This window comes from Macaca fascicularis, chromosome 7 (assembly GCF_037993035.2).
Source record: "Macaca fascicularis isolate 582-1 chromosome 7, T2T-MFA8v1.1".
Lineage (NCBI taxonomy): Eukaryota > Metazoa > Chordata > Mammalia > Primates > Cercopithecidae > Macaca > Macaca fascicularis.
In genome coordinates this window covers 2198828-2219122 of record NC_088381.1, presented here as the reverse complement: position 1 = coordinate 2219122, position 20295 = coordinate 2198828, and the positions used below count along the sequence as shown (strand labels likewise).

At 44.7% G+C, this 20295-nt stretch overlaps 1 protein-coding gene across 14 annotated transcripts in view; it reads left to right on the top strand.

The window, feature by feature from the left end:
* Window positions 1–20295, top strand: part of GABRA5 (gamma-aminobutyric acid type A receptor subunit alpha5) — an 80961-nt gene that overhangs the window by 14320 nt on the left and 46346 nt on the right. For 11 of the 14 annotated variants that reach the window (XM_065547639.2, XM_005559024.5, XM_073995292.1 and 8 more), the window contains 2 exons: window positions 1704–1771; window positions 1875–2095. In XM_065547639.2, the coding sequence (XP_065403711.1) occupies window positions 1704–1771; window positions 1875–2095 (289 nt within the window). Of the gene's footprint in view, window positions 1–1703; window positions 1772–1874; window positions 2096–8477; window positions 10993–20295 lie in introns of those variants that run through there. The other 3 variants (XM_073995293.1, XM_065547638.2, XM_073995289.1) reach the window with 1 other exon arrangement.

The following is a 20295-nucleotide window of genomic DNA, read 5'->3' as shown; positions in this document are numbered from 1 at the left end:
CTTCACTGTGGCCACAGTCCTAGTATTTACTTTGACTTTATGGAATTCAATAAAAATGAACTGATGTAGATTGCTCTCGGTAGGGCACACCTGGCACAGCTTCACTGCTGCGCTAAGAATTGTGTGCAGTTTCCAGTTTAGATGTGGAGTCTGAACTTGTTGGGTTAGGTGAGGTAGATACTTTCCAGTGAATACATTCTTGGAGGAAAAAATTTAGTTCTCTAGTATTTGCATTTTTTTTTTTTTGAGATGGAATTTCATTCTTGTTGCCCAGGCTGGAGTGCAATGGCATGATCTCAGCTCACTGCAGCCTCCACCTCCCAGGTTTAAGCGATTCTCCTGCCTCAGCCTCCAGAGTAGCTGGGATTACAGGCGTGCACCACCAGGCCCGGCTAATTTTAGTAGTTTTAGTAGAGATGGGGTTTCACCATGTTGGCTAGGCTGGTCTCAAACTCCAGACCGCAGGCGATCCACCCTGCCTCAGCCTCCCAAAGTGCTGGGATTACAGGCACGAGCCACCGTGCCCTGCCTAGTATTTGCATTTTTAACAGGGAGATCCACTTAAAGCATGAGTGGCTACTCTTTGCCTTTTGGGCACAGGCTCCTTGACAGTCTCTTACTCTGCCCTCTGAATTATGTTCCTAGGCCTCTGTGCCCAGCGATCCAGTCCCTTGAACACACTCAGAAGGGTCAGAGCATCTAGAGGAGCCCTAAGCTGCCGTCAGTGCTTGTGGTATTCTGTCATCCTCCCTGCCTTCCAGTCCCGCAGAGTGGGAGGAGACCACGGAGAGCCTCTCAGGCCACCCTGCTGGGGCTGGCATCTCAATGAGGAGACAGGCACACTGCATCATACAACACACAGCATCACGTAGACACCTGCCCGCGCACAGATGCACTCCATGCAGACGGACGATCATCACACCGCCAGCTGCTGGAGAGGCAGCCCCACAGTGTGGCTGGAAGTTACTCGGTGTGGGCTGGGGTGCACTTAGAATTGCTTCATACTCATGACCTCGGGGACTTACAGGGCCCTGGTAGTACCCAGGGAACCACACAGGTTTTCCCCCAAATATTATTAGCCACTTTTATCACTTTACCTATTTGCAATAATTTTGTTTGAAATCATTGTCTCCCACGATAGGGCTTTCTATAATAATAATTCAAAATGCTGCCTAAGGAGAAGTGGGTCTTCCTTCCTGTCTCAGGGCACACTGGGCACATTCTCATCATCCTCTCCCAGAGACCACCCAGGACCTCCAGCTTTGATTGGAAATTCAGCTCCCCTCATCCTGAATTGTCTGACCCTTTTTAAAGCCCCTCTCTGTGGTGATGGCATGGCTCTAAGCTGCCCGGCTGGCATCATTGTTCCAAGTTTACAGAGGAGGAAATGGAAGCTCAGGTGTTTGCAGAACCCCAAGGCCCCATAGCCAGGCCTCAGCCCAGCTGTTCCCAGGACTGCTCCCCAGGGGGCAGAAGGAGGAGGAGAGCCAAGCCGTGTTCTGTAGGATGGGAATTTCGTTTCATGGTATAGTGGGGAGCAGCTTGGTTTCATCCGGCGATTGTCAAGTCCTCCAGGTTTACGAAACGCACTGCAAAAGCCCCCGGTTGCAGAGGGTGGCACTGGTTGATGGACTGCGGGCACGAGCGTGTGACAGACGCACAGGTGAGTCGCTGCAGCCGAGGGACCTGTGTCTGTGTTTCAGAGCGCATCACCCAGGTGAGGACCGACATCTACGTCACCAGCTTCGGCCCGGTGTCCGACACGGAAATGGTAAGTCCCGGGGCATGGCTGGGCGGACAATGCTTCCTCCGCCCCGCGGACCCCACCCCAGCCCCGTGCCCTCTGACCTGCCTCGTGCCTTCCTTTGCACTAGGAGTACACCATAGACGTGTTTTTCCGACAAAGCTGGAAAGATGAAAGGCTCCGGTTTAAGGGGCCCATGCAGCGCCTCCCTCTCAACAACCTCCTTGCCAGCAAGATCTGGACCCCAGACACGTTCTTCCACAACGGGAAGAAGTCCATAGCGCACAACATGACCACGCCCAACAAGCTGCTGCGGCTGGAGGACGACGGCACCCTGCTCTACACCATGCGGTGAGCGCCGGGCGGGAGCGGGCGGGGCAGGGGACGGTGCGGGGCAGGTGTGGGGCAGGTGCGGCAGGTGCGGGGCAGGTGCGGGGCAGGTGCGGGGCAGGTGCGGGGCAGGTGCGGCAGGTGCGGGGGCAGGTGCGGCAGGTGCGGGGCAGGTGCGGGGGCAGGTGCAGCAGGTGCGGCAGGTGCGGGGGCAGGTGCGGGGCAGGTGCGGGGGCAGGTGCGGCAGGTGCGGCAGGTGCGGGGGCAGGCGCGGGGCAGGTGCGGGGCAGGTGCGGGGGCAGGTGCGGGGCAGGCGCGGCAGGTGCGGGGGCAGGCGCGGCAGGTGCGGGGCAGGTGCGGGGCAGGTGCGGGGCAGGTGCGGCAGGTGCGGGGCAGGTGCGGGGGCAGGTGCGGGGACAGGTGCGGCTGCCCATCCTGCGGCGAGAGCGGCGCCGCGGAGCTGTTCCGACGGCAGGTCTGAGACGGCAGCGCGTGTGTGCTGGGGGCTCCCCGTTGCCATCTGCCCACACCAGCGCTCTTGGACGTTCTTTTCCTGGGCTGCCATAGGTCCGTGGCCGTTTGTTGTTAGGACTCGTTTATTCGGTTCAAGCTCAAGAGCATCTTTGGAACCATGGCCCAGATAATGTCAGACAGGGAAAAATTATTATATAAAAAACATCTAAGGAGGACAGGGCGTGGTGGCTCATGCCTGTACACCTGTAATCCCAACACCCTGGGAGGCTGAAGTGGGAGGATTGCTTGAGGCCAGAAGTTCGAGATTAGCCTGGGCAATATAGTGAGACCCTGTTTCTACAAAAAAAAAAAATCGCCCAGGCGAGGAGGCATGCACCTGTGGTCCTAGCTACTTGGGAGGCTGAGGTGGGAGGATCGCCTGAGGCCAAGAGTTTGAGGTTGCAGTGAGCCATGATTGTACCACTGTGCTCCAGCCTGGGTGACAGAGATCCTGTCTCGAAAAAAGAAAAAGAAAAAAAAAGGAATTTTTTCTTTTCTTTTGTTGCAATTGTGTAGCCTTTGAAAGTTTTAAAAGCCCATTTCTCACATGCTTGGATAACATTCCAATGTTGAGGTTAAGTTTTAGTGTTTATAATTTAAATGGACTGTTAGTCATTTTTAAAATTTTGAATTATTCATTGCCTTGGGTAAATCAATAAATTGATCAATGAGAAAGGCTCCTTTAGAGTTTTTCAAAGTTTCCAAAGTGAGTCTACGGAAGTAGGCTTCAGAAATTTTTTTTTTTTTTTTTTTTTTTTTTTGAGACGGAGTCTCGCTCTGTGGCCCAGGCTGGAGTGAGTGGCGCGATCTCGGCTCACTGCAAGCTCCGCCTCCCGGGTTCCCGCCATTCTCCTGCCTCAGCCTCCCGAGTAGCTGGGACTACAGGCGCCGCCACCTCGCCCGGCTAGTTTTTTGTATTTTTTAGTAGAGACGGGATTACACCGTGTTAGCCAGGATGGTCTCGATCTCCTGACTTCGTGATCTGCCCGCCTCGGCCTCCCAAAGTGCTGGGATTACAGGCTTGAGCCACCGCGCCTGGCCCAGAAAATATTTTTTAAATTGAAAAAAACAGCTTTAAAGTCAAGTTAAAAAAAGGAAGCACATTCCTTTTGCGTAGGTATTGGAATTTCTCTATCTTGCTACAATTTTTCACAGTAAACTTTATATTTAAAAGTGTAATCATAGTAGAAACTAATATTGATGCTTTCGTCTTTGGAGGATCTGTGTTTCCTAGTATATGCTCTGGTGAATACTCTGACACACTGTGTCCTGTTGATTAAAGGGGAATAAAATCAAGCTTTTAAGGAACTAAAGTTAATTTTGTTCAGAGGTCTTAGAGGGGACTGCAGCCTGAGGCCTGTAGCCTGGGAGCCGCCCTTTGGAGAGGGTTTACCAGGGGCTCCTCGCAGTGTTTCATCCCGCTGCTGTGCACAGGTGGTGGATGATCAGCCTGTGCAACATCTCATCACAGCTTGGGTGCAAGGGCACATCTGGTTATGGTTTGCAGAGGCATAATCACTAACCCCCCTCAGACCTTACTTCTGTGTAGGAAAAGGCAAGGACTGGTGCTTTTATCTTGTAAAGAGTGTAATGACTCAGGCAAGAGATGTGGGGGCTGTGTGCTCTATCCTGTTTGGGCTTCAAGGGTCTTTCTGGAGACACAATCAGGGGCTTTGTGAAATGATGCTGGCAGGTGGAAATGAGCAAAGGTGACTTCTCTCACATTTGTTGCCTCGTCTCACAGTTCTAAATCTATTTGGCAGCAGGACTGTCCTGGTAACAGCCCGATAAGGAGCTGTGATGAGGGAGCCTAGAGCACACATCTTGGCATTTTGTCTTTCCTTGCATTGATCTTCAACGTGTTTGCCCAAAGATGGAGATGTGAGTTTTGAGCATCAGTGTCCTTGGACATCTCCTTGTTGATGTAGAGAGGTTTGTTGAAAAGCTGAGAAATGTTGCAAGCGTTGAGAATAAGTCCTTAGCCATCAGTCCATGGAAAAAGGAAGGGTTTGGAGAGAAGCGAGTGTAGTCTTAGCCCTGTGTGTAGACAGCAGGTGTGGAGACAGAGGCCAAGGTGTTGGAGGATGTCTGAGAGTTCACGCAGGGCTGGGAGGAATGCTGGATTTGGTTACTATGGGGATGCCTGTGTTCTGATCATGGAATGAAAATACACTCCCGGTCCTCATCGGACTAGTGCTCTTGATTCTCATCCTAATTAAATCTAAATCAAATCTTTGGATCCAAAGCCTGAAAGGTGTATCACAAGATATGCAGTTTGTTGTTGTTGTTGTTGTTTTTGAGATGGAGTCTCACTGTGTCACCCAGGCTGGAGTGCAATGGTGCGATCTTGGCTCACTGCAACCTCCGCCTCCCAGGTTCAAGCAAGTCTCCTGCCTCAGCCTCCCAAGTAGCTGGGGTTACAGGTGTGCGCCACCATGACCGGCTAATTTTTGTATTTTTAGTAGGGAGGAGGTTTCACTACATTGGCCGGGCTGGTCTTGAACTCCTGACCTCAGGTGATCCACTGGCCTCGGCCTCCCAAAGTGCTGGGATCACAGGCGTGAGCCACCGTGCCCAGCCAAGGTATGAAGTTTTAATTCTAGGAGACAATGGGGCACACTCTCTCCTCTGAAACATTGTTGCCTGAATGGGATGGGGAGTTAGTGTCATTCCTTACAAGGGGGAGAGGCAGGAAGGGGGCCTCATACTGAGTCTGTATAGCAGGCAACTTCACAGACACAGCGTCCTTCAGCCCTCAGACAGCCCTGCCAGCCAGGTGACACTGTGACCATAATGAACAGGGAAAGTAAGGCTTAGGGGTGTTTGATAACCAGCCCAGGATCACACAGCCAGTGAGGAAGTCACAGGAATTTCAGCTCAGGTCTGAGCAGCGTTCTTGTCTAATCCACCACATCTGAAAATTCGAGGGACACAGCATCATTAGATCAAGAGTGGTTTTTTGGGAGTGTCATGCCCAGAAGGGAGCCAAGGAGAGGTGAGAACCAGAGCGACTTGCCAGTGGTAATTAGTGGCTGTTTGTGCGGAGGAAGAGTCTGCTAATGAGCTGCAAGGTTGATAATGAGTTTTCTTTTTCAGTCATATACAACATTTGGAAAGTGGAAATAGTTCCACTTCCAAGTGTTATGAATTTTAATATGATAGAGCTCTAGCTAGAATGCCACAGCAGTTTTACCCATGGATTTCGCAAAGCTGGTGAAACGGCTATGCAAACTACTGGTGAACTAGGAATCACTAAACCACTAGCTAGAATGCCACAGCAGTTTTACCCATGGATTTTGCAAAGCTGGTGAAACGGCTATGCAAACTACTGGTGAACTAGGAATCACTAAACCACTAGCTAGAATGCCACAGCAGTTTTACCCATGGATTTCGCAAAGCTGGTGAAACGGCTGTGCAAACTACTGGTGAACTAGGAATCACTAAACCACTAGCTAGAATGCCACAGCAGTTTTACCCATGGATTTCAAAGCTGGTGAAACGGCTGTGCAAACTACTGGTGAACTAGGAATCACTAAACCACGAATCACCCCATGGTCGAGCACTTCAGTGCCAGGGCCCTTCTGGTCGGGAAGACGCCACACTGTCAAGTCATGGAAAGCCGACGGTATACTTTGATCCGTCATGCCCACATAGTATCCATCTCAAGGAAATAATTAGGACTACGGAATAAGATTTATGCACAAAGGTGTCTACTATATTACTTATGATACCAAACATCGGAAGAAATATGAAAATTTGGTTAATTTTTCAAATAAAAATGTATCTTTAATTTTTTTCAGATGTTGGACCTAAGTAAAAAGACAAAATATGAAAGTGGAGAACAAACTAGGTTCCCATGAGGCCATTTATTTATTTATTTATTTATTTATTTTTGAGACGGAGTTTTGCTGTCATCCAGGCTGGAGTGCAGTGGCGTGATCTCGGCTCACTGCAGCCTCCACCTCCTGAGTTCAAGTGATTCTCCTGCCTCAGCCTCCCAAGTAGCTGGGATTACAGGTGCTTGCCACCATGCCCAGCTGATTTTTGTATTTTTTAAGTAGAGACAGAGTTTCACCATATTGGCCAGGCTGATCTTGAACTCCTAACCTCAGGTGATTCACCCACCTCAGACTCCTAAAGTGCTGGGATTACAGGTGTAAGCCACCATGCCCAGCTCCCATGATGCCCTTTTAACCTGAGACAAACATCTAGAAATGTTTGCAGGAGTTCAGTTACCATTTTCTTAAAATTGACTCCATACAGGTTATTGTACTTAAATACAATTGCTTTTAAAAAATTCCCTTTTATTTTTAGTTGACCCATAAGAATTGTACATTTAGATGAAATACAGACCGATACATGTATTCAGTGTATAATGATCAAATCAGGGTGATTAGCATATCCATCACCTCAAACATGTACCATTTCTTTGTGTTGTAAACATTCAAAATCCTCTCCCTCTCTTCTACCTTCTTGCAAATATACAATAAATTATGGTTAACCATATTGAATAAGATTTTTAAATGGGAAATCCCTGCCATGCTTCAGAATTCCTTTAAATTAGTATTCAGAGATACGCACAATTGAGTGAGCTGGAATTCTTTACAAAAGAGATTCGAAAGAGGCTGAGGGAATGTATGCTGTTTGCTCCCCAAATGTCTGGCAGGGAGCCTGAGGCATTTTTCTGGAACTTATCCATGATATTGGCTCTGAAGAACTTCCTACCACGAGTGGGTCATGCATTCACTGAGTTTTACCAGTGAAATTCAGCAGCTTCTCAGAATCAGCCCAAAGACAGCTGCAAACATCTCCTATTGCATCCTCTAGAGGCTGCCTATCAAGTACTGAACAATTTCTTTGAGGACCATCTTTCAGCAAATGGAATGAGCCATTTTACAGAGCCATGCCCAGAGTTAGGCTTCCAGCATTAGGCAGGGCAGTCAGATCACTCCAAGGAAGCGCAGAGCAGTTCCTCCCCACCACACCTTCCTCTGTAGGGCTGGAGAAGTTAGGGAGCTGAACCCCGTGACTGGCCTGAGGTCATCTAGGGTCCAGATGGATGACCGTCCCTTAATTATTTTCTTGGGTGAGGGGAGGTAGAACTTCTGGTTGTCATTGTGTAGCAGCAGGTCCCTAGTCCCCCCCAGATAAGTGCCTGAAGTACAGGGTGGCCACCTGTCTCAGACCACACCAGATCTGACCATACATACACCACTATGTAAGTTATAAAGAGCATATAGAGATAATAACCAAGTGAGTTGGGAAGCAGTGGCTCCCTTTCAGCTCCCGTCTTCCCACACCTTCTAAAAGTGCCAGCTCATGTGAGAACACACAGTGAGGGTCACCTTAGGGAATGTCCCCCTGGTCTTTGGGCCCCTGGCAGGAGAGCAAGTCCCCTCCGTAGGCTCTTGTGACTGCAACAGGCAAGGAGGGAGTCCCTAGAAGGCTAGCTCTGTCTGCACCACGTGGTTCTGCCTGTCTCAGAGAACCTGGCCGCTGCTCCACCCAAGCTCACTTGCCCGTGCCTGTTTAATAGAAAGATATGGGCAAACATTGTAGCGTGTTGACAGTTTTACCATTGTAGTAGAATACGCTGCACCAAGTAAAACAACACTAGACAGTCGTGCACTGAATACCACGCTGCATCATCTCTTTTGCACACTATGCTGCTTTTACTTTAAGGAAGACATATTTTTATGATTGCTTACACTCCATTTAGATTTTCCCCATGAATGGAAACCACTGCTTAATTCATGAATTGGGGAAATATGTAGTGAAAAGATTGTGGACTTTGGAGTTAGGCTGACTTAAATTCAGGTCCTGATTGTCATTTAGTAGTCATGAGTCCTTGGCAATTATATTTTAATCTCCTAGAGCCACTGTCTTTTTTTTTTTTTTTTTTTTTTTTTTTGATTGGTTGGTTTTGGTTTTTTCTCTTTTCCAGTGCAGTATAGCCAGCTGCGGGGTCTGTTTCGTTCTTATTTGAAAACGGCTAGTAAATATACATATTCCTTGAATGGCCTCTTGGGGGCAGCATTGTCACATTTTTGCTTCATGATTGGTATCAAAGAGCATATAGGTAAATATCAAATAGCATAATAGGTAACTTGGATACATATATATCTGGAAGTTTTGAACTAGACACTGAGATGTGTTTGTATATATATACAAGCATGCATAGCTATACATTGTCAAGTTCAAAGCTTCTTTCATGAAACCAGATGTATTGGCTGACTTGCAATTTTTAAGGTAACACATTTTATATGGACAAGAATCAAAATATGATTTAAAAATTTGTAAAACATAGAAAATTACAAAGTGTGGAATATGGTTATGATAACACCAAGACCAAAGAGAATTAATTTTGGTGTGTATCATGTTTATATGTCTCTGCATATAGACATACATGAATACATATGTGTATGCCTGTGTATGCGCACATAGTCTCCTGTAGTTTTTGAGTGGCCTCATTCACTGAAAACTTTTGTGAATAGCTTTACAACTTAAAATACGCAGCATTGAAAAAACATTTTCCCATGTCATTAAACATTGTTATGAAACTTTGTGTTATAGCACATCCCATCATGTGGTTATACTGTGTTTATATGATTTCTGTAAAAAATTCATGATACATCTATTTTTTTTCTCTGTGATAACATTCTGATCTAAGCACCTACATATATCCTTTAAACAAATCCCAGGAATTGGACAAAACATAAATTTTTGGTATTAATACAAATTTTCAAACTGTTCTCTAGAAAAATAGTACCAGTTTCACTTCCATGAACAGTGACAGTAGAGACCATGTAGTACTTCCTCTCTGGCACCTGATATATAAAAATGAAAATGAAGTTTCCGCCTGTTTTGCTACATGAGATCCAATTAGCCAGTCCATTAAAAACCATACATAACATTTACTCATCTCAAGATTTGTAGTCACTTCAATTTTTTTTTTTTTTTTTGCTTTGGGACATGCACAGTGCTCCCTTGCTCAGACTTAATTTGGAATGAGCCTTGTTCCCAAGATTGGAGATACGGAGCCTGCCTGGGACACCACTGTCCTTTCCTCTGTCTAGTCCCGCTGAGCTCCCCGTAGGCACACACCCACACCCTCCCTCATGTCCTCAGGCACTGAAGACAGAGACTTTGCAGCAGCCTGCTGTGGAGGCAGGCAGTGGGGCCAGGGGGTGGCACGTTGGGCACACTGCCTTTGACTTCCCAGCTGAAGTTCTGTGTTCCCTGCAGAGCGTCTTTTGGACATATATGTCTCAATCATGTATGACATATGTATGACACACATGTCTTCTGTGTCATTCCATATATTCCATGTCATTCCAGCACTGGGCATTCGGGAGGAACTTATGTGTGCTTGTGAATGAATGAACCATAATGGAATGAATGACATCTCCTTTTCCTATATGAGGCCATCTCACCACCCAGACCCTAGTATGAGGGACTTGGAAAGAGATCCAGAGAATGTCTGGTTCACAGACGTGTTCTGTGCTTAGGTTTTTGCCACTTTAATAAAGAGTCAGATTTATTTTTGCTAAAATTGTACTTGCAGCATACAAATAAGGACATTTCAACACACATTTCTTGCATATTTGGTTTGAAAACGTGACCAGACACACTCTGGGCCTGTTGAGAAGGCCATCAGTCTGCAGCCACTGCAGGCAGTTCCGTCTGGCCAGGCCATGCTTTGGACTGTCGGGCACACATCTCACACAGGACCACATCACCCTTTGCAAATGGACCATCTCCAGCACATATTTGCTTTCTTAGGTCCTGACCCCACAAAGGCTGCAGACATCCTCGTCCTAGTGGGAGAGGAACCTCAACTTCAGAAATATAAACCCATTTAAACTGCGTAACACCTTAACATTTGGTAGTATGTTTATCCCCCTTCACAGATGAGATAAACGAAACAGGTAAAATGAACACATGGTAATTAACCCATTGATAACGTCCAAATGCCAAACCTCCTGGCCTCTCCCTATTTTCATAGATATTTTCATAGATAGAATATACATCAAGCCTGCAACAGGAAGCTGTGCGCGCTATTCAGCCACGGGGATTGAAAATAACGTCCACGAGGTGGCGCCGTGGCCTCGTGCATCGCGGGGAAGACAGGCAGGAGGGCGTTCTAGAGCCCCGTTAAAGCCCCGGATTCCCGGAAGCACGTCCCGGGAAGACAAAGTGCTGCGCGTCTGCAGCGTGTTCCCGAGCTGCTTGGCGGGTCTGCGCGGCCTTGAGGTTGCTCAGAGCCAGGGAGCCCGCGCTCAGCCCCAGGTCCTCCCTAGTGTGCAGCCAGCCTGCACCTCCACTACGCTTCCGGACCCCAGAGCCCCGAGTCCGGGCCGCAGCGCTGCCGCAGGCATCCCTCCCGTCCCGGCCAGCGGGGAAAGGTGAGCCCGGTGACCCGCTCTACTCGTTTCCCTCTGACGGCGGTCCCCGCAGCAGGCCGAAGCTGCTGGTCTCATCTCCTGCACGCTCTCCGTTTGGCCTTGGGCTCAAATGCCCCATAAACGCCGGCCAAGCGCCCCGGGTGGTGGAAAATTCGGAGCAGCCGCCGCCTGGCAGGAGTGAGGCTGATGCAACTGGGATTTCCATGTTTACCCTGAGAGCAGTTAGGCGTTTGCCCCGTGCTGCTGGAGAAGGGAGACTTGGCAGAGGCCTCCGGGCCCAACGTGGTTCCCGGTTGGCCCGGAATCCGGCGTTGCTGTGGTCTTCCCTCCTATAATTTGTGCTGTCTGAAGCGGTGACTAGACGTTTATCACCCTTTAAAATTAAGGTCGAAACACGTTAATAATCCGGGTTCCCCGTCGTGCCAGCCACATTGCCCGCAGTGGGTAGCCGGCTGTGAACGGTGGCTTCCGCGCTGGCGGGCAGTGTGGACAGCGCAGTCGGCTACCCAGCCCCGGGAAAATGCAGCCCCAGGCGCCCTTCTCCGGGCCCTGCCCAGCCCGCGCCCCGGGGCCCCGCAGTGGAGGCCGCCTTCCCCCGGCGCGCACGTGACCTGCGAGTCCGCGGACACAGGGAGGATTTAAAAGATTTCGAGGCACGTTAGAGCATTTATGCTACAATCTTTTAACGGAGGCGATTTTTCTAGAGCATTTTAGAAGTTTGAATGAGTCCCAGCTACTCAGGGGGCTGAGGCAGGAGCATCGATTGAACCCGGGAGGCAGAGCTTGCAGTGAGCCGAGATGACGCCCCTGCACTCCAGGCTGGGCGACACAGCCAGGCTCCATCTCAAAAAAAAAAAAAAAAAAAAAAAAAAAATATATATATATATATATATATATATATGAATGAAAAGAGTTTTTCACAGCATCCAGGCCAGAGATATTCATGTAGCTCCTGTTGGCCATGCTGGGTACAGCCTCCCTGAGAGCTGGACCAGCCTCCCCCTGCCTCCATGCACAATGGCCTGGATCCCCTTCCACCCTTCCCTGCACCCTGTGGTCACACATTCTTCCTCCGGGTTATCAGTGCCCGTTGCTCCCACGCTTCAGTCATTCCCCAGCCTCAAGTTGTCCTGGAACCAGGCACCCTCTGACCACTCCTTTGCCCTACATCATACAGAGTTTTCAATGATTTGGAATGTTTTTTCTTCCTTTTTAAGGGCTCTGAAGTATCTTTGTGTCAGTGTGTTCATGTTGTCTCCAAAGAAACAAACATTTATTGGTGTCTCTGCAAGGTAGCCAAAAATAGCTTTTCAGGCCGGGCGCGGTGGCTCACGCCTGTAATCCCGGTGCTTTGGGAGGCCGAGGCGGGCGGATCACGAGGTCAGGAGATCGAGACCATCCTGGCTAACGCGGTGAAACCCTGTCTCTACTAAAAATACAGAAAACTAGCCGGGCGTGGTGGTGGGCGCCTGTAGTCCCAGCTACTTGGGGAGGCTGAGGCAGGAGAATGGCGGGAACCCAGGAGGCAGAGCTTGCAGTGAGCTGAGATCGCACCACTGCACTCCAGCCTGGGTGACAGAGCGAGACTCAGTCTCAAAAAAAAAAAACAAAAAACAAAAAAATAGCTTTATAAAAGAGGTGTATGAAATAGGACATAATTTCTCTCAGAAATTCAAATGTTTTAACCCTGCTTTAAAATCTCGCTGACCAGCAATCACGATTTAAGTAATTGGAATAGATTTCCTCATGGTCTGTGTCAGTCTCTCTCTCCCATCATATGTCAGATTTGTCAGGCCGGAAACCCAGTGGGTTTTAATTAATTAAATGAAAATTAATTGGATATGACTATGGACTGAATTCTGTTGCTTCCAATTTTTTTTTTCCAGGGGAAGAACAAATAATGTTTACTAGAAATAAACAATCACAAGACTTTCTCCATCTTTTAATTTAACCAGGTCCATGTGTTAGGCAATTACTACTTTGCAATAATTTTTATTATTTCAATTTATAGTACTCCAAAATAGGAGTTGGTAGGTCTGTTTTTACAATGAGAACTGCTAGTGTGATTATACACACTGGCCTAAAGATGTTGAGAGAGTATATGAAGGAAAAAAGAAATTGCTGTAGTAATGAGTGTGAATTAAACATCAGAAGGACACTAATGTACCACCTGGTTAACTCAGTCATCACCAAGTTGGCCAAAGGTGATACAGCAAGTACTTCTATCACTGTTCCATTCCCTCAGGTGATTTATTTTTCTGTATGTTTTCAAAAAGTTTTGTTATGTGAATTTAAGCAGTGTAAATTAATATGTAGAGAAAAAAATCTCTACACCTGAGAGATGTAGAGGTGTAGATTTTTACATCTCTAGATGTAAACACATTTACAACACACCCCTTATGACAGCACCTACTGACAGAGAGTTCCCTTCACTGCCATTATCATAGCGAATACATGAGCGTCAATTTTAACCAGCCAAAGCAGCTACGTGACATGCCTTTGTTGCTTCCAGATTCTTAAGTCCTAACCTCTCAGTTGTCAGAATGTGACTGCATTTGGAGATGGGGTTTGAAAGAGGTAATTAATGAATTTGAGGTCATTAGGAAGGGCCCTTATCCAATATGATCAGATTCTTATACGATGAGGAGAAGATTAGGACACAGGCACACACAGAAGGAAGACCACGCGAGGACACAGGGAGAGGACGGCCATCTGCAAGCCAAGCACAGAGGCCTCAGAAGGAACCATCCCTGCCGACACCTTGATCTCAGATTTCTGCCTCCAGAATGTGGGAAAATACATCTGTAGGTTAAGCCACCCAGCCTGTGGTACTTTGTAATGGCAGCCCCAGCCGAGTACCACAGAAGCAATGAGAAGCTCCAGTGCTGTGCGAAGGAAGAGCCCTGACTCGGTGGATCTGCTGCACCAGCTTCACCCTCAAGGTGTCAATCCATTTCTTTACAAACTCAACAGGAGTACAGGTTCCTCCTTGATAACTCTTAAAGTTTCAAGAGTCAAATGTCTTTCAATCTTAAAGAGGGTGGAACAAGATACCTCTCGTTACTTTCCCTGTTACACGTCAGCTCCTCCATCACAAGTCTCTGATTCTTTGCTGCACTGACTTAAAAGAAGTAGACCAGTCAACATCACTTGTCAAATATCCCGTGTCCCGGGGATGCAACTGGCCCACCGGGAAGCTTTTTAGTGCCCATTTTATCACACTGTTTTCTAAAAAAAATGTATCTCTTCCAAGATCATGACACTTGGGCACTGGTAACCCTGAGCTCAATAATTTAAACGATGGCAAGAACAACCTGAAACCTTTCCTCATTCACAGAAACTCCAGATGGTCCCAGAATATTTGCCTGGCCACTTAGGGGGAATGAGAAACTGACATAAAACGAGTTGCCATGGTAGAAAATAGAGCATTTTTAGATGTTCAGTGGAAAGAAGAGATTTAGGGTCAGATCACTTTAATAGAAATTGAGAAGAACGCTACTGATTGGCAGATAGGTGGAAAATTGCTGTCAAGTCTCCAAGTATGGAAAAACGAATCCTCTGCTCAGTGATTCAAGGCCCATGGGAAACTTAACCCAAATATTTGCACAGTGGAGGATGCTGTACAGCTGTGCTGGTGAGGCTACCCTCAGGTGGGCTTCTGAGTGTCACTTTATACATCAAATATCTATCCACCCACCCATACGCTTCAACAAGCACCCTTTCTCTCCACTCCCCAGAGGGGGATGTGGTGCCATCATTTGAAAGAGTCTGGGTTGTTAAAACGAAGTGCTTAAATGGCATTAAAAATATCAGCTCGGGCCGGGCGCGGTGGCTCATGTCTGTAATCCCAGCACTTTGGGAGGCCGAGGCGGGTGGATCATGAGGTCAGGAGTTCGAGACCATCCTGGCTAACGTGGTGAAACCCCGTCTCTACTAAAATTACAAAAAATTAGCCGGGCGTGGTGGCGTGCACCTGTAGTCCCAGCTACTTGGGAAGCTGAGGCAGGAGAATGGCGTGAACCCAGGAGGCGGAGCGGAGCTTGCAGTGAGCCGAGATTGTGCCACTGCACTCCAGCCTGGGCGACAGAGCGAGACTCCGTCTCAAAAAAAAAAAAAAAAAAAAAAAATCAGCTCAAATTATTCATTCATTGTCAGAGGCATTCAGAATTGTGGAAGAGGAGATCCAGGGATTGAAAGCTGCAACACCTGTAGGGTGGAAGAGTGGCACCTGTGGGCAGGGACCCTGTGGGCCTTCACATCCCCAGTCAGCATTCCCTCTGACCTGCCTGTAAGCCCAACAAGCTATGGGCTTTCTCGTTTCCATTTCATTTACCCAATTTTTACTTCCTTTTTTCAGTTACCTTTGGGCTTAGTGTGCTCTTTTATTTTTCTAGTTCCTTAATGTGTAAAGTTCAGTTATCAGTTGAAATCTTTTTTCTTTTTTAATGTAGGCATTCAGAGCTATAAATTTGACTCCAAGCACTGCTTTTGCTAGTCCCATAAGTATTGATAACTTGGGTTTTTGTTTTCATTTATCTAAACATTTTTTTCTTTTTTTAGGGACAGGGTGCCATCATAGCTCACTGCAGCCTAAACTCCTGGGCTCAAGTGATCCTCCCACCTCAGCCTTCCAAGTAGTTAGGCACATGCCACCATGCCCAGCTAATTTATTTTTATTTTTGTAGAGACAGGGTCTTGCTATATTGCCTAGGCTTGTTAGGAACTGCTGGTTTCAAGCAATTCTCCTGCCTTGGCTTCTTAAAGTGCTGGGATTACAGGTGTGAGCCACCATTCCCGGCCTCAAAAGTTTTTAAATTTCTCTTATAATGTATTCTTTGACCCATTTGTTATTTAGAAATGTGTTTAATTTCCACGTATTTGTGAATGTTTCAATTTTCCTTCTGTTATTGATTTCTAGTTTCATTACATTTGGTCAGAAGAGATACTTTGTATGATTTTAGATTTTTTAAGTATGAGATTTGTTTTGTAGTTGAACAGATTGTCTATCCTGGGCATGCTCCCTGTGCGCTTGAGAAGAATGTGTATTCTGCTTTTGTTGGATGGAGTGTTCTATATATGCCTGTTAAGTCCAGTTGGTTTATAGTATAGCCAAAATCTTCTTGTCAGTGTTCTCTCTAGATATTCTACTCATTATTGAAAATGGGATATTGAGGTCTCCAACTGATATTGCAGAATAGTGTATTTTTATTTGAAGTCTGTTAGTTTTGTCTGATATATTTTTGAGTTTCCATTTTGAGTTTCATATATGTTTATAATTTCTCTATATTTTGATGAATAGAGCCACTTTTTATCATGTCATATCTTTGTCTTTTGCAACAAATTTTGTCTTAAAGTTCTCTTTGGTTTTGATTTCAATGGAATGCCTTCTTCATCCTTTCACTTTTGACTTTTTTATGGTTTGGAACTAAAATGAGTCTCTTGTACATGATAAAGAATTATTTTATATATCTATATTGATTCTGCCAATACCTGCCTTTTAATTGAAGTATTTAGTCCATTTACATTTAATATAATTGCTGAAAGGAAGGACTTTCTACCTTTTTCCTATTTGCTTTCTATATTTCTTATTCATTTCTTGTTCTACAATTCTTCCATTTCTTCCTTCTTTTTTGTTTTTTTTTTTTTAGTGTACGACTTTAATTTTCATCTAATTTTTTACTGATATTTTAAAATTTTTCACTTAGTACTTATCCTGCAGAATAAAATTAACATCTAAATTTATAACAATATAGTTTGGGCTAAAACCAACTTAGTTTCAGTCATATGTAAAAAACTTTGCTCCAATAGCTCTGTCCTCCCATTGTTATTGTCATAAATTGTATCTTTTCACATAGTTTGTATAACATAGATTTATAATTGTATATTAACATAGATTTACAATTATTATTTTACACATTTGTATTTTTAAAATCATATTGGATAAAAATGGGTTACAAATCAAAAATATCATCACACTGATTTTATATTTACCTATGTCATTACCGTTACTGCTGTTCTTGATACGGTTTTGAGTTATCCTCTTGTGTCCTTTTATCTCTGCCTAAAGGATTCCTTTGGCATTTATTATATGGCAAGTCTTATAGCAACAAACTCCCTCAGTTTTTAAAGAATGTATTTTTAAAAAAATTTCATTTTTGGAGCAGTTTTAGGTTTACAGACAAATTAAGAATATGGTACAGAGATTTTCCATAAACCCCTGTCCCCACACATGCATAGCTTCCCTCCTTACACATCCCCAACCAGAGTGGCACATATGTTACAATTGATGAACCTAAATTGACACATCATTATTGCCCAAAGTCCATACTTTACATTAGGGTTCACTCTTGGTGGTGTACGTTCTGTGTGTTCAGACAAAATTATAATGACATGTACTCACCGTTATGATATCACGGAGTATTTTTGCTGCTCTAAACATTGTCTGTGCTCCGCTTATTTTTATCCCTCCCTCCCCTGAGCCCCTGACAACTACTGACCTTTTTTACTCTTTTTTAGTTTTGCCTTTTCCCAGAATGTCAAATAGTTAGAATCATATCGTGTGTCATATTTTCAAACTGGCTCACTTCACTTAGTAAAATGCATTTAAGTTTCCTTGGCATAACTCTGTATTATTTGCATATACTATAGTTTATCCATTCATCTATGGAAGGACATCTTGATTGCTTCTGAGTTTTGGTAGTTATGAATAAGGCTGGTATAAACATTCTTGTGAAGGCTTTTGTGTAGACATAAGTTTTCAATTTCTTTGGGTAAATACCAAGAGCACAATTGCTGGATCATACAGTACGGGTTTGTTTAGTTTTGTAAGAAGTTGCCAAGCTGCCTTCCAAAGTGGCTGAGACAATTTGCATTCACGTCAGCAGTTAATGAGCAAGCTTCTCTTGCTCCACATCCTCTCCAGTGTTTGCTATTGGCAGTGTTCTGGATTTTGGCCATTTTAGTAGATGTGTAGTGATATCTCAATGTTGCTTTAACTTGTATTTTTCTGATGACATCTGTCTTGGAGCATCTTTTCATATGCTTATTTGTCATCTGTATCTTTTTTAGTAAGATGTTTGTTATGGTCTTTTATCATTTTTTAATTGGGTTGTTTTCTTATGATTGAGTTTTATGAGTTCTTTGAATATTTTGGATAACAGCCCTTTGTCATATATGCCTTCTGCAAATATTTTCTCCTACTGTGTGACTTGTCTTTTCATTCTTTTCACAGTGTCTGTCACAGAACAGAAATGTTTAATTTTAATGAAGTTCGACTTATGAATTCTTACTTTCACAGATTGTGCCTTTGGTATCTCATCTAAAAAGTCATTACCAATCCCAAAGTCATTTAGATTTTCTCTTGTGTTATAGGAGTTTTATAGTTTTGCATTTACCATTTAGATCTGTGATCCTTTTGAATTAATTCTTGTGAAGCGTGTAAGGTTAGTGTCTAGATTCATCTTTATACACGTGCATGCATGCCCATTTGGTCCAGCACTTGTTGAAAAGACTGTCTTGTCTTCAGTGTATGGTCTTTTGCTCCTTTGTCAAATATCAGTTGACTGTATTTTTGGGTGTCTATTTCTGGACTCTTTTCTATTTATCTGGTTGTCTATTCTTTCACCACTTCTACATTGTTTTGATTACTATAGCTTTTTAAGTCTTGAATTGGGTGGTGTCGGTCCTCTGACTTTGTTCTTTTCCCTCAATATCATTATGGCTGTTCTGGATCTTTTGCCTCTCCATATCAATATTAGAATCAGTTTGTTAATATCCACAAAACAACGTGCTTGAATTTTGATTGGCATTGCATAGCATCTGTAGATCGAGTTGAGAGGAAGTGAAATCTTGACAATATTGAGTCTTCCTATGAATGAACATGGAATTTCTCTCTATTTAGTTCTTTAATTTATTTATCAGAGTTTTCTTGTTTTTCTCCTAAATATTATATACCAATTTTGTTAGATTTATACCTAAAGATTTCACTTTGGGGTGCTAATGTAAGTTGTATTGTGTCTTTAAAATTTCATTTATTCATTGCTGATAGATAATAAAATAATCGACTTACATACATTGACCTTGTATCTGCAAGCTTACTCTATTCATGTATTAGTTCCAGGACTTTTCTGTTGTTGATTTTTTCAGATTTTCTTTTTTTCTTTCCTTTCTTTTTTTTTTTTTTGAGATGGAGTCTCGCTCTGTTGCCTAGGCTGGAGTGCAGTGGGGAGATCTCGGCTCACTGCAACCTCCACCTCCCGGGTTCACGCCATTCTCCTGCCTCAGCCTCCCGAGTAGCTAGTAGCTGGGACTACACCCAGCTAATTGTTTGTATTTTTAGTAGAGATGAGGTTTCACTGTGTTAGCCAGAATGGTCTCGATCTCCTGACCTTGTGAGCCGCCCCCCTTGCCTCCGAAAGTGCTGGGATTACAGGCGTGAGCCAATGCACCCGACCCTCTTTCAGATTTTCTACATAGACGAGCATGTCATCTGTGCTCAAGGGCAATTTTGTTTCTTTTTTTCTTTAATCTATATAACTTTTACTTCCTTTACTTGTCTTATTACATTAGCTAGAACTTTCAGTATGATGTGGAAAGGGTAGTGAGAGTAGACATCCTTGCCTTGTTCCTGATCTTAGTGAGAAAGCTTTTAATTCCTCACTATTATGATGTTAGCTGTAGGTTTATGGTAGATTTAAAAAAAATCAAGTTGAGGAAGTCCCCCTATGTTCCCAGTTTACTGAAAGTTTGTATCATGAACACGTATTAGATTTTTGTTAAATGCTTTTTCTGCATCTATTAATATGAACATGTGATTCTTCTTGTTTAGTCTGTTGATGTAATGGATTAATTGATTTTTGTTTTTTTAAAACCTTCATATGAGGTTCAGGGGTACATGTGCAGGTTTGTTGTATAGATAAACTGTGTCACAGTGGTTTGTTTACATATTATTTTGTCACCCTGGTATTAAGCCTAGTAGCCAACAGTTATTTTTCCTGATCCTCTCCCTCATCCCACCCTTCACCCTCAAGTAGGCCCCAGTGTCTGCTGTTCCCCTCATTGCATCCATGTGTTCTCATCATTTAGCTCCCACTTATAAGTGAGAACATGAACATGTGGTATTTGATTTTCTGTTGCTGCATCAGTTTGCTAAGGATAATGGCCTCCAGCTCCATCCATGTCCCCACAGAGGACATGATCTTCTTTTTGTCACTGCATAGTATTCCATGGTGTATATGTACCACATTTTCTTCATCCATTCTAACTTTGATGGGCATTTAGGTTGGTTCCATGTCTTTATATTGT